This window comes from Camponotus vicinus, unplaced genomic scaffold (assembly GCF_025532165.1).
Source record: "Camponotus vicinus isolate PSW18456_S1 unplaced genomic scaffold, iyCamVici1.0 SCAF_12, whole genome shotgun sequence".
NCBI lineage: Eukaryota > Metazoa > Arthropoda > Insecta > Hymenoptera > Formicidae > Camponotus > Camponotus vicinus.
Genome location: NW_028141948.1, coordinates 10,804,221 through 10,818,907, shown reverse-complemented (window position 1 = coordinate 10,818,907; position 14,687 = coordinate 10,804,221). Strand labels below are relative to the sequence as shown.

The 14,687-nt window shown below is 28.6% G+C and overlaps 2 protein-coding genes across 8 annotated transcripts in view; one reads left to right on the top strand and one right to left on the bottom strand.

Annotated features, from left to right (window-relative positions):
* The window catches only part of LOC145963548 (uncharacterized), a 162,151-nt gene that overhangs the window by 100,501 nt on the left and 46,963 nt on the right, over window positions 1–14,687 (bottom strand). The gene's annotated exons all lie outside the window — the stretch shown is intronic.
* Window positions 1–14,687, top strand: part of LOC145963546 (neural cell adhesion molecule 2) — a 130,216-nt gene that overhangs the window by 85,213 nt on the left and 30,316 nt on the right. Inside the window, 1 exon segment of the mRNA XM_083085614.1 lies at window positions 9,963–10,099. Within this exon segment, the coding sequence (XP_082941740.1) occupies window positions 9,963–10,099 (137 nt within the window).

Here is a 14,687-nt window from a genome sequence, read left to right as displayed (position 1 = left end):
TGTGTTTCGTTACAATTTCGCTTTACACGTGCACCTGCAATTATACGCATACGCTTGTGCAGTCTGCGTATTTCATCAACGCATGCTTTTCTCTTAATCCAGTGAAAATTTGATTTGTACACAATTACTTATTTTATAAAGAGATATTTCGATATTTTTCACATTTTTCTATTTTTTTTCATCTTCGGTAAATTGCTGCACAAATAAGCGTGTGAAAACAGAACATCCAGATATTCAAAGACAGAATTATTATATATATATTTTGCAAAACATATAAATTTTATAGACTTGAATTTTGAAATTTATAACATTACATTTTAAAGTATTATATTAGTCAGCAATGTTTTTGAAGAAATAATTTTTAATAGTTTTTATGATTTGACGTATCAAGTTATTTTATATTACCTCTAATAAACATTAGTAACAATACGAAACAAAAGAAAAGAACCAGCGAAATACAAAAAAAAAAACATCGTTTCCGACAAGATAAAAGCGACGAAAATGTGCACGAGTAAACGAAACTGCCGGTGTTCCTTAACTGCAGTACATAGTGTGGTAATGACAAACTTAATTTGCACAATTAGCCGAAACAAAACCGAATATATCCCGCCATTATCTTTTGTTCTACTGAAGAAATGTGGCACTTTAACATAGCAAATTAGAATTAAACTAATACACTGAAAAACATTACAAATTCATCGTCTTCTTATTTTTCAAATTTTATTTTTTATCATTAAAATCCGGAAATTGCAGTTTTCTACTAGATTTATATATGTATAAACGACAAAATCTCTCTTAAAAATACAATATCAACACTCGTTAAAAGAAATTATTAATAATATTTAATTCTCTTAAATAATAAATTAGAGAATTACGAATATTTATAATAACCAATCATTTTATATAAAATGTTTTTACCGTAAAGTCTTTAAATTAATATTTTATTTATATTGCACTTTTCAAATACATTTTTACTTGATAAATTGAAAAGATCTATCTTAATTATTTCATGATAAAATGATAAAGTTGCCGTCAATTAGATTAGCAAATTACCTCTAACTAACTGCCACCGCGCAATGTGCTTTTTGCACATACAGACTAGTAGGAGTTAATTACTGCGGAGCACGTAGTGGTTTCTTTCCTAGCAGCTATAGTCAATAATAGAACTTGCGGTGATTAGTAACGAAACCAACACGAACAGTTCAATTTTAGAAAACGGTTTTGACATATAAATTTCTATATAACTGCAAAATTTTTAATAAATCTACAAATTATATTTTCAGCAACATATAATACATAAAGATAAAGAGAAAAATAATTATTCTCTAATACTATGAAATTATATTGTAGAATAGCACATAAAAAGTGTTTCTTTAAACAAAATATATTATTAATTTGATAATTTTTTCAATATAAAAAATAAACTTCAATAATATATATGTATATTCTGCAATATATTCAAAATATAAATATATCATATATACACATGTGACACATATAAGTAAAATTCTATTTTATCGCAAAATATAGATCTTATATAGATAAATTGGCCTTAAATTCGAATTCCTGCAACTTAAATAATATCGATTGTATTCGCGTGCAAATAACACATGTGCTTTGCTAGAAGAGACATGCAAGCCAAGCCGAGAATTTAATATCCCGCTAATTGCGAATATATTGTAAGAGAATCGCAAGGGGAGAACGAAAGCAAACGAATCCCATCGTCATAACTTTTTAATCGTGGCGCAATGTGAAATGGCATCACGGCGTTTTGATTGCATCGATATCATGTGCGTTTGAATCTATATGATATATTTATCACTGCTGCGGAAACATTCATTTTCAAGATCTTGCTATCACCAAACAATAATAATTTATATTAAATGAAACCAATATTAGAAAGAAAATGAAGTGTTAATGCGAAAACCGATATATTTTGAAAATCATTAGCATTAATAATAGTTATACACAAGTAATAATACAAAATAAAGAATTTTATAAAATTTTAAAAAATAAAGAAAGAAAAGGAAGATATGCAAGTTAAAATAAATATTTTTCGATTATTTTTCGTTTTTCTTTTAACACTATCGATTTGATTTATATTTTATATCTATTAAATAATTCACTATTTGATTTATTATTACTAATTTACTGTTGAAGAGTAGAAATTGTCTACATGATATCGAATTCTGTGTAGACACAAACGTGGTGTATATTTCATACAAAATCTATTGATTGATAGATTAAAAAGTTTATTCAATCTATTTCACTGAATATTTTGTAAGCATAAACTGTGTGTGATAGTCTATAAAAAATTTTTTGCGTACGAACTATCGATCTATAAAAGAAAATATAGGATGTGTGTGATTGGATATAACAAAGTATATATGTACCCATATTTAAGCGTCAATTTTCAGGATTACGGTAGATACATGTTCCGACAAAAACTCAATTATATTCGTACAATATTATTCGTCGGATCCGTTAAAACGCTTGAACTTTCCAGCGAAATATTTCAGCTTGAAAACACGAACAGAGACATTGAGTATTATCCTTGGATAACAACTGTTATTGAGATTTTATCGCACGAAATTATAATGCATATTACATGACGCTATTTTCCATTTAAATATTTTTATATAGTAAAATGCAATGTTTTATAGTATAGAAGTAAATTTTATATGCTGTTAAATATATAACATACATAAAATATGGTATATTATGGAACGTGATATAAAAACTTTGTATAATATACACTATGCAATTGTGTGTATTGTATTGTACAAGAAAAGATTGATTTTAAATTCAGGAATTTTACTCCTAACATTCCCAAATTTCGATTTATTTTTAATATAAATCGAATATATATATGTATGTGTATCTCGTATATTTTAGAACATTCAAATACTTTACGATATTTTAATTCTGTATTCCAGTTATCAAATTTAAAAAAAGAGATATCAAGATCTTATCCCAATATATTAAATTTACTAATTAATAGGCAAATTAATTTTTGAAATCAGTGATTTATTTAGAGCCATTGTCTTAAATCAACTTATATTCGAAAAGAGCTTCAAAACGGTTTCGAGACAGTTTCGAAATATTGATTGTCATAATGTATTAAAAACCATTTCGTCTAAATAGATCTTTAGACGTTGATGGCTTTCCTATGCGCACGAGACCTTTGTGCGACGGTGGTCAAAGCCCTTTCGTTATCGATCGTGTCTCTATCGTGAGTTGTCGGCAACTTTAACCGCTGAAGTTGATCAATGGGGCGATAGAATCACGACAGGGCAGCGCACAGATGTATTAATGCATAGAAGACTGTATAGTGTATATACATACGAAGCGCAGATTAGATGATTTCTCTTCGCAAAGTGAATTTAATTGCACTATTTCTAGAATTTATTGTGCACACATGCATACATTATCATATTATAAATATACACTTATAATAAGTTTCTTCATATATACGATATTACAAAAAATTTCAAACGTTTCATATTTCATTGAATATATCGAAATCATAAATTTGTAAAGAATTCATTTTTGATAATTATACTTTAATAACTTTATATATAAAATGACTAAAGAATTGAGAATTTGTATAAAAAAAATTATATAAAATCTAATTTTTAAAAAAATTATATAATTTATTTTCAAAATAATCTTTAAGAAAATAATATTTTAAGAAAATAATTTTGGAAGTTTTTGGAAATTTTTATTATTGAATCTTTTATTGTCAGTCAAAAATTGATTTTTATTCATAATTTCTATGAAATTATCATAATTCATTTCATCAATAAAATGTCAGAATATATTTATATAAATATTCTTATATATTATATATTTCCTTCGTAAACATTAAATTAAGATTTGCGAATTCTGAACGCTGAGTTACTTATATAAATACATATAATGCTCTGCATAGCAATCGTTGGCAAGACAAGTACTTGGTGCGATTATTCGCGCGTATCCCGTCACCGCGTGTAAAACCGACAATCGTAATTAAAGCGCGAGCGGATGATTAATCCCCCGATACGAAATCGCGAAGTGTAATCTTGACGCGCAATGTAACGGCGAGCCTTTATACATCGCCCTCGGTCTTCGGTATACATATATATATAACATATATATATATGCCTTCTCTATCCCGTTAGCTGTCGTATTCGAAATGCAACCTCCGGCGTCGGTTGCAACTAGGTCGCCGGCAATTACGCTAGTTATTCACTCGGTTATGCGGAAGTATGGCGGGATGGAGGGGACAAGATTATCGCGGTAGGCTTGGAATTTAAGATTCGCTGTGCATGTATAAGCCGCGAGGGGTTGTCTCCATCCTTTCCCGCGGCATCATCTTTCGCTTAGTGGTACCCTCTCTCTCCTGCTACATTGCTGAAATATTTTAAATTGCATTTCTCTTCTGCAGCTTTTTTGAAAATTTTATCACTAATTTGTCGCCGCTAATAATACGAGAAAAAGAATTACATCTTAGGATTACGAGATTTTAAAATCGAAATTTTATATTCGAACACAATGAGTTTACTCACAAGATATCCAAAATACTGCTTAAGTGAATAAATAATAATAAGAAAATTTATTTATTGTTTTTTTCTTGCATAAATATCTTACATAAATATGAATACACATGTATCAATTTTATTCTGCTAATATTAATTTAATAATTATTAATAAAATTAATAATAATGTTATAATTTAATTATTTAATAATTTTATAAAATCTTATATATAAAATTTATTTATAAAATTTTATATATATATATATATATATATATATATATATATTAATTAATTAATTAATAAAAGTTTGATCAATTTAGTTTAAATATTAAAATATTAATTCAATTATAAATGGATGATAAAGAATAAACAGTAATCAATTATAAGTGGGTGATAAGAAATAAACATTATTTTCACTAAAACCGAATCCGAAGCATATTGCTTTACATGTTCATGTACATGTTTCACTAGTGATGTTGACCGCATACAGAGTCAGGCGATGCAAACCTGTTGACAAGCAACCAGAAGCAACACCTGTGCCATCAGTGTAATAACTATCGCGCTATATCACGGTGTAACCTCGTCAACTTGATATATGTATGAACCATAAAATGTACATCTATATTTCAAGACTCAAATTTAGATTCGAATAAAACGGATAAATAGCACAAAAATTATAATAAATAATAATTCTGAAGTGCAAATGACAAATATTGCAATCGAAAATAACGTACGAAAAATATTGAGATATAAAATACAATATAAAATATAAAACATCATAATAAATATATTAAATATACAAACATGCTTTTATATATATATATATATATATATATATATATATATATATATATATATCATTATTATAAAAAAATATTAATGGTATCTTTTTTCTGATAAATTTATATTCATATTGTAAGCCACATAAACATCTATTCTTTTAGAAACTGAGAGAATTGCCTGCCTTTTCTCTTAATGCTTCTGAAGAATAATCTTCTCTAATAACAATAAAAAACTGCGAATCTTCTGTTATCATTTAATCTATTGACATTTCTTGATCTGTTCTATAATATTACAAATGTTCCGTATAACAATTTTGCATGATACCTACATTTCGATTTAAGACACTGTTTGAAGTTAATACATGGAAGGTTGACAAGGGAAGTTTTGACATATTCATGTACTAAAAGGCTAGTAATCTCATAGTAAAGGATATATAGCGCGGAATATCTCGAGTTGTCAAATTATCATCTCTGCATATGCATAAGCGCAACGGCAATGTAATGCATGTATATCTAAAAGCGCTTTATACTTTCTGAACACGCGGTGTAGCTTAACATAGCAATTTCCGGTAACATTGGCTGTTCTGTACAGTCATGTACATTGAAAATTATCAACGAAAGCTTCGTTACATTTGTATTGCGGCAAGTATACATCTCTCTCGCGAATTTTTCAAATAATTCTTAAATAAACTTCAAAATTTTTTATTATTAAATAAAAGTAGTAAATTATTTCCACTCGTGCTATTTCTTGGTAAAACTGTTAATAATACTATAAAATGTTATATTAAAAAAGTATTATATTAAAAATATTGTAATATTAAAAAAGAACGAACTTAGCTTACGTATGGAAATTTTACGAAGTATACAGAATACTCCAGAACTATCGCTATTCTTCTTTCTTTCAGATTCGACCGTGCGAGAAATACATCACAAAAGACGATTTATTCAAGCTACTTCTCTTACGATATTCCACAACCGATAAAATAGCATTTTCGGAATGTTTTATCACTGCGAGATACATAGTACACGCAGTCGTAGGCATTGTCCAATGCATTTTGAATGAGCTGACACGGAAACTGCCTATCTCACGATGCGCGAGCGATATAATATTTTTAACACATTCGGCCATAAAAATTCCATCTAGCGTCGACACTCGACCGAAAGCGAATTTCTCGATCTTGCGAAGCTATTCGATGCGCCAAATGTCACTGGCATAACTCGACGTCGCCGTATATAATATTCTCGGACCGATGCAATTCGGTTTACGACGGTGGCTCGCTAAGTCGTTACACATACGTTACACGACGATAACTGGTCCGGAACTGCATGAGCTACCCGCGGGACCAACGACACATGGACGGACACGTCGCAAAACGGCATTGTTGCCTTTGGAAAGCGATCCATGGTGTAAATCTAGACAGCCGTCTCAGAGTTTCCGCGAGATGGGACACAATCGCGGAAAAGCGCGATATGTACGACGGAGCGCCGGAAGCGAATCAATCCCCGGTGGAAAAGTTTCGGCTGTTTCCGAAGCGAGTTGAACTTTGGCAATACCGTAGCGCAGGGCAAACTTGCGACACCTACTTACGAACCTTCGCCAATTTATTCTCGTGCTCGGTCGACCGTTCGCACTTTGATGCTCGTGTATTAAAGTCAACGCGAGTAACGGATGACCGCGTTTTCGTCGATCGAATAAGATAGATATCAATGAGGAAGTGGCGGAAAAAATTATCTTCTAGGAGAAACACGATGCAAGTGAACAAAGTAATATGTGATATGTGACTTGTAATAAAAAATAAAAGTATTCATATATAAATTATTTTTCTTATTGGTTAAACAGTTTGACGTGAAATGATAATTCAATTGTGTGTTAATGAAAATCTTATTTAAAATATTTAATTAATCTTAAGAATGAGAAATAAATATATTAAACATTTCTCGCGTTAGATACTTTGAGTAAATTAATTGAAATAATTATTTTTGCTATTATGGAAACACAGCAAAACATTTTATAGTACTATTTTTGCGAATTTATATTCATTCTATTTCTTTTGACAGTTTATATCCGGTTCTTTCAGTTTCTACTAAATCATATTAATGGATTTTTTGTCTATGAAATTGCAATGTAAAATCAATGCAGTAATATATTTAATATGTACATTTTATGTTTCAATACTCTTTTTTTGGATTGTATTATAAATAAATGTGTTATAACACTTGACTCGTATTGCCATTAAAACCGTTTTGTTTAATTGTACATTTTATGTTTTTAATATTGTCAAATGTACTCCAATAATATTTATTTTCAAATGTACTCCAATAATATTTATATTAATATATTCTGAAACAAATTCGTTTACCATTAAAATCTTCCGTATCAACAATCACACATAATTAATACATACTTTGTGCTTATAATACGATATTATCCTCATAATGAGGGCGAGAGATATCGTCTTGTAAGCCCATTATAAATACTTTATCGATAGTAGAACCGATATTGTGTGCCATACAGATAACTGTTCGCTTACTATTTTAGTACGCTATTTCAGATTACAGTACTGAGAACGTAACACGAACACAATTTCCTCTTGTCTCTTTATTCATAGTTTGTAATATACATGAATGCGAACTCCAAGGTAAACTGTACGCGACTGGCGATATGCAATACGCTACGCAGCCATTACCGATTCAGTCGGGTCTAATCTGAACTAATCATACACATGTATGGCAACATAATCTTCAATATCCTCAGTCTATTGAATGTAGGTAGATGTAGACACTAGGAGGAAAGCTGGAACGCTTTAGTCCAAACATGCACATGTTGACTGTTCAAATGACTTCTTGCAATAATGAAAGCGTAAACACACGTCAGCATTTCGCAGCAATCCCATTAACAAAGCAGAGCCAGACTAAATTTCAGTCTGCTAATTGCAATTTTCAACGTTAAGTATCTTACTAAATTTGGGTTAAATTTATTGAAAAAATTGCATTCAATTGAAAACGGAATTTTAAATATATTTTTTCTTTGCAAAAACTCTTTGATATCATACAAATTGTGTTAATTGTGTTCATTGTCTATTAAAAAGATTATGTAAATTTAAAATACACGAAAAATATCCAGATCCTCGCTAAAGAAAAAAAAATATAGAATTTATAATTGAAACAATATGTAATAATTGAGTGATAATACTCGTGCATTAATAATAAAATTTTAATGAAACACTCTCACGTACATACAGATTATACTTATTTCTTATGTGATATATTATATTTCATATATTATATTTCACGGATTACATTCGGATTATATGTTCGATATCAAATAATAATTTCAATGAGTAACAAACAGCATGTTTCAAGCAACATCAAGTTTCAAGTATTACGAGTTTAAAAATAAGCTATATATTATTTGCATGTGTTGTTAAATATGATAATTACATTAATAATCCTTTTATGCAATAATCAGTTTGCAAGCATTATGAAATTCGAAGCACTATTCAGTGGAGGAAAAATATTTGCCAATTATATAACGTACTTGTTATTGGAATTTATTACTAATTTAATTAGAGAAACAAAATATCCGTTTTCGCTAAGAGTATACTTATATATTTTATGATCATTATGTACGAGATGCGATAAATCGTATTATACGATATAAGAGTATTATTTTATTATAAAAAATAGAATTTATTTTGCAATCGCAAATATCGGATAAATTCTTCCTCAATATTTATATTACAGGTACATATTTTTAATAAATCTTAATAAAAACAATTATATTTTCTTTTTCTCTCGATCAATATTATGTTTAGTATAAATAAAAAATAAATTGTAATAAATTTTTATGATATCCATTTTATGAAATCCATTTCTCAATTCTCAAATATAACTAGGATTCTTGGTCTAATCTCTTGACATTTTCTTCCAATTCAAATCTATTTCCAATTTTGAGTTTTACATAAACTTTTACTAAATTGTTAGTATGACAATCCACTTAATCATTTCTAAATGGATCGTTAAAGCTAGAAACGATTTAACAACCATCTCCAATTAACGAAAATAGAACAAGAAAATTAAGAGATCGTTAAAGACTTAACGAACATGATTTGATTAAAAAAGTTGATTGTCTTCTTAATCTAATTTATGTAACTGTCATCGAAATTTTCGAACGGCACAAAATGATGAAGTATGAGAACATTTAATTTCGATCAAAGTTACTTTAAATTCAATGTTTAATAATACATTATAATTTTAGTAAGTTAAAAAAAATATACATATATATTTAATTTATTAGTATTATTTTTATTAAATTAAATTCAATTGTATATAATATAATTAAATTATTTATTATAAATATGTATTATAAATAAGTATTATATTTAAACATCAATAAGCAAGATTTAATTAAAGTTACTTATAAGAGTTAATACTTATAAGAATTAAGTAGTGTTAATAAATTAAGATGATTAATTTTAGCATTTATTAGTATTTTTTATTAAACTAAAGTTAAATTAAATTATAATTTATACAAAATGTAATTATTTTTAATTAACTTTTTAAAATATGTTTTAAGTATCAATTATGAGAGCATATTAGATATAAATTTTTACAAATAATTTAAAAAAAATATAAACATTAAATTCTACTGAATATTTATAGACGGTGCAATCGAACAAAGTGGATCGATGAAGGAAAGCGACATTGACCCCTACATGAAGTCCAAATCTGTCAAGGATGTTTTAGCACAAAGCAGCGGGAACGCTCTACTGCCTTGTCGATTCAACAGCCCCGGAATAGTAAGTACATATACATAGCCGACGATATGCACGCAAATATGTACATTTAATATGGGTATACGCGCCTAAAAGCACGCGTATATGAGTGTCATATGATGCAATACGTGCACATGCATTATACGCGGCCGATAGACACGGAGGAAATTTGGCTTGTGTTTAACAGTATCGTATGCACACAGAACTACACGCGACATATGCATATTTATGTCTATCATGAGATGCGCCTGACCACCTCGTTGGTACGAACAAATATGAATCTGTAAGTAGATACGATGATTTGTACATTATACTATATAAAAATAAAATTGCTAAAATGATAATTGTGAAAGACTTAAACCATTATCATCAGTGTAGCACAATTACAAAATTAAATTAATTAATTTAATTTAATAATTAAAAACTCTTTAATTTTTTATATACATATTTTAAATGACAAATTTTTTATATACATATATTAAATGACAAATTTTTTTATTAAGTTGAAAAACATTACTTGTATGTATTTAATGGAATTTTAAGAAAAATACTAAAACTTTAATAAATAATCATATAATTTTTTTCTATAATTTTCGATAATTTACAGAATATCGCACTTTACTCTATCTTTACATATATTGGATATAACGATTTAATTATCTAAATGCAATTATGCAATATTCATATTTCTATGTGTGGTTTCATGAGAAAATAATTTCAACCTCCAAATTAAATATTACTTTAATTAATTAATGTACTAGAATGTACGAGAATTAATTTATATATACCAGAATTTTTTATAATTCTATGCATTTCTTTCTTTTTTCAAATTTCTTTAAAATATACATCGTTTCTGTCATATTTGTCGCACACTGAGAAAAATATGTATAAATTTTTACATCCAATTTCGTTCCTTTCAGAACGGAATACAAAATAACTATCTGTAGGGAAGACAACTAGAGTTCTCAACAAGTCAACCACCGCTCATGGTTGACACTTCTACAATATTAATGCTACAAAATTGCATCCCGATCTCCCTTTCTTCTACTTCGCCTCCTTGTTCATTCAATTTTCACAGTAACTTGAGAAGAGAATCGTATCGATTATATATAGTGAACTGCAATAATACAGCATAACCTAACTTTGAGAACAGATTACACGTTGGAATCTTCATAAAATCAATGTATTATCGATGATAACAATATGAATAACATTATCAAATAATGAAAGATCTCGTAAGATTGTCAACGTAAAATATGTGATGAAATAATCTAATAGAAATTAAAAATTTAATTTAGTCGGGTTTTTTAAAAAGAAACTTTATCAAAGATCATTAAATATTTATAAGTCAGAAATCTCGAGCAGACAATATTCCTCTCAATTGAATTCCTCTAGTATATTAATAAATAAAGAAAGAGATGCGATGTCTGTGTTTTTTTGTTGTATAGCGTATCATTAAAATGCAATGAGAAACTTGAAAAATAAATTTTAGAATATGAAAACAAAATATATATGATAAAAGAATATAAATCATTATTGCACACATCTGTTTACATGCCGGCAAAACTATCGCAGTGTATTCTACGATCCTATTCAAAATGTTTGCGTACGGCTTGTGTGGCTTAAATGAAATATTATTCTTGATCGCTTATAATACAGCCAAGAGCGATTAAACTTGTGGTTGACGATAACCATGGTTATTACAATATTTTACAAGAAATCTTAGGTCAAGTTGCAAGGCACTTTATTTGTTGAATAATATCAATAAAATCAAAATTCAAATCAAAATCAAACCAATGAATATTTGAATAAGAAAAACGAACAATATGTTTATTTGAAATTGAGTTATAAATAATAATATTTATATATACATATAATACAATATATATTCATATATGCAATACATTCACATGTAATGTTTATATCAAAATATACCTAAATATTGTTATACAAAAATACGATAGAGAGAATTTTTTACGATAAAAAACGAAAGAATGATCCATCATACTAAACAATTGATGATGTAATCCAATTAAGCTCAATCCATTTCCTTACGCTGTTTGTGACTGCGGACAATTAGAGAGCACGAATTTAATGATAATCATCATCGCGTCAACAGAAATGTCGCTGTGTAATTGTCAGTGCGACCACTGCCGGCCAATCCCAATTAGATCTGTCTACACGGTAAACTCAACAGTGGTGTCGATCCAACGGTGGTTAGCCGTTTGTCAGAGGCCATCAAACCAACGCGGTCGCAAAAAAATCGAATTAATTCCCTCTGTTTCTCTGACGATGAGTATTTCACGCTCGACATTGTTCCAGTGAAATAACGCGAAGCAATTAATACGATCGGAATTTTTTCAAAAGTTAAAAATCAGGCTGATCGTTTATCCGAGACGAGAGCAAATGATTGAAGAGAGTACGCGTGCAATTTGTAACCTCTCCTCCGTCCATCTGCTAGACAAGGATAGATTGCTGCGGTAATCAATTTTGCTTGAAAAGATCCGATATAATACACACATCGTAACAAAATAATGAGATCACCGCATCAAAATTTGCCGGCAATTCACGCAAAACGCAGTATGTAGTAACTTTCCATTAAAAACTTGTCAAGAAATAAAGCCCGGTTATCGAATAATATGATTGAATCGCTAGCATTTAATCTCTCTATAGCTATTAATCTCTCGTAATATCATTTCTATTATTCATTGATTTGTATTTTACTGTAATAAGGAAAAAATGGTATAAAATCTTATTTTGCTTTTAATATCCTACAAATTTTCAGTATTAATTAATGTATTTAACGATAAAATAAATAAAAGAAAAATTTAATAATTTATAGTTTGTAGTGAAATAATGAAAATATAAGAAATAATTTTGTGAAGATTTTTTTTATTTTAAAAACGAAAAAAAATTTTTTGTTTATACAATATGTAACATAATGAGTTTGATAATATAAAGCATAGCAAATATAAAGCTAAATATTTAAAAAATAATTAACTAACTTTCCAATCAAAAGAATAAAAATATCTTATTATGAAATAAAATTTATTTCATTATCTTCCATATCTTATATATGTATAATTTATTGATACTAATCTCAATTTATGTGTCTCACGCGTTGAAAGCAGACTGTATAGTATCATACGATCGATAGGGAACGACAAAAAGCTAACAAGAGCGGGATGAAAAGTAGATACCACTGGAATGACAATGCCATTCCTGCGGTCTTTGAAGTGCCAAATTCCGCCACTTCATTCGGCGCTAGCGAGGAAATTGCATGAGAGAATTGCATTTCCTTTGTCCTTTAAACCGGAGAGTATCGCGGGTTACCTTTGACCTGTCATTGACCATTACCATTCAAACATAGGATACGTCCAATTGAATGCTCGCTCCTATTCGTTGTTGTGACAAGGTCCACGTGGTCTACAAATTATGATAGACGTTATGTATATTAGATATACGTAAGACCTTTAGCAGCTCTTCATTCGTTATTTTGTGTTACTGCAGGGAAAGTAAAAAAAAATGAAATTTATATAATATCTGTATTATATTCTGTATCGTACTCTATGTATATCATATTCACATCAAAATTCATATAAATATTATGCTCTAAATAAGACTTTAACTCATTTCATAATGTTTCTCGTTTCAGTAAAAATATTATTTTACTTTATTATTATCTAACATGCAACATTTTCATTGCGAGTTTTCTATATTACTGTCATATTGACGCAAAGCAAGATATATGTCAAGCTTCATTTTCTCTATAATATCAAGAGATTTTAATAAAATTCTTGAAAATGATTAAAAATAATGTAAATGGAAATAATTAAAAATAATGTAAATGGAAATAATTAAAAAGAACATTTTACATTATGTCTATCGAGAATTTGAATATCTTGCTTTTCTTATGTAAATAGCATGATATCTCAATACAGATATTAAAAATTTTTAAAATACAAAGAATAAAAAGATTTATAATAAAGTTTTGAAGAAAAATCATATTCATAAAGTTCTCAAATCATATATCTTCATTTCTATGCCAGATCTATCAATTAGCGAAAATTTGTATAAAAAGAAAATACCTACTATTTTAAGTAAATATATTATTTAAATAAGAGTACACAGAGAGTTTTTTCTCTTCATACAGACTTTCTACAAACAAATTACAATAACATTAAATTACAATAAAAATCTATTTCATATGAAGTATTTAAATATATTAAGCAATTATAATGGAAATTAAATAATCTATATCTAGTCAAGTGTATCGCATAAATGTGTTAACGTATGCATATCACTTAAATCGCATTGGACACCTTCCAGTCGGATATCGATGCTGCATCGTTCGTCAAACTACTAAGCCAGAAATGATCCAATTACAGATGAGAACGGCGAATAAATTGCATGCGGACATGGAAGCAGCTTTACACTCGACGGTGACAGTCACTGATATAATTACAGTTTAAGCTTCACTTCCATCACCGACTATTAGTACGTGCGAACGGAATCTAGAGCTGCTTCCTAATGCAAGCGCCAGATCCGGAACAGACCGGTCGAATCGAATTAAGCGTAATTCTTGACAATTTGTCAGCGCGTTAATTTATAA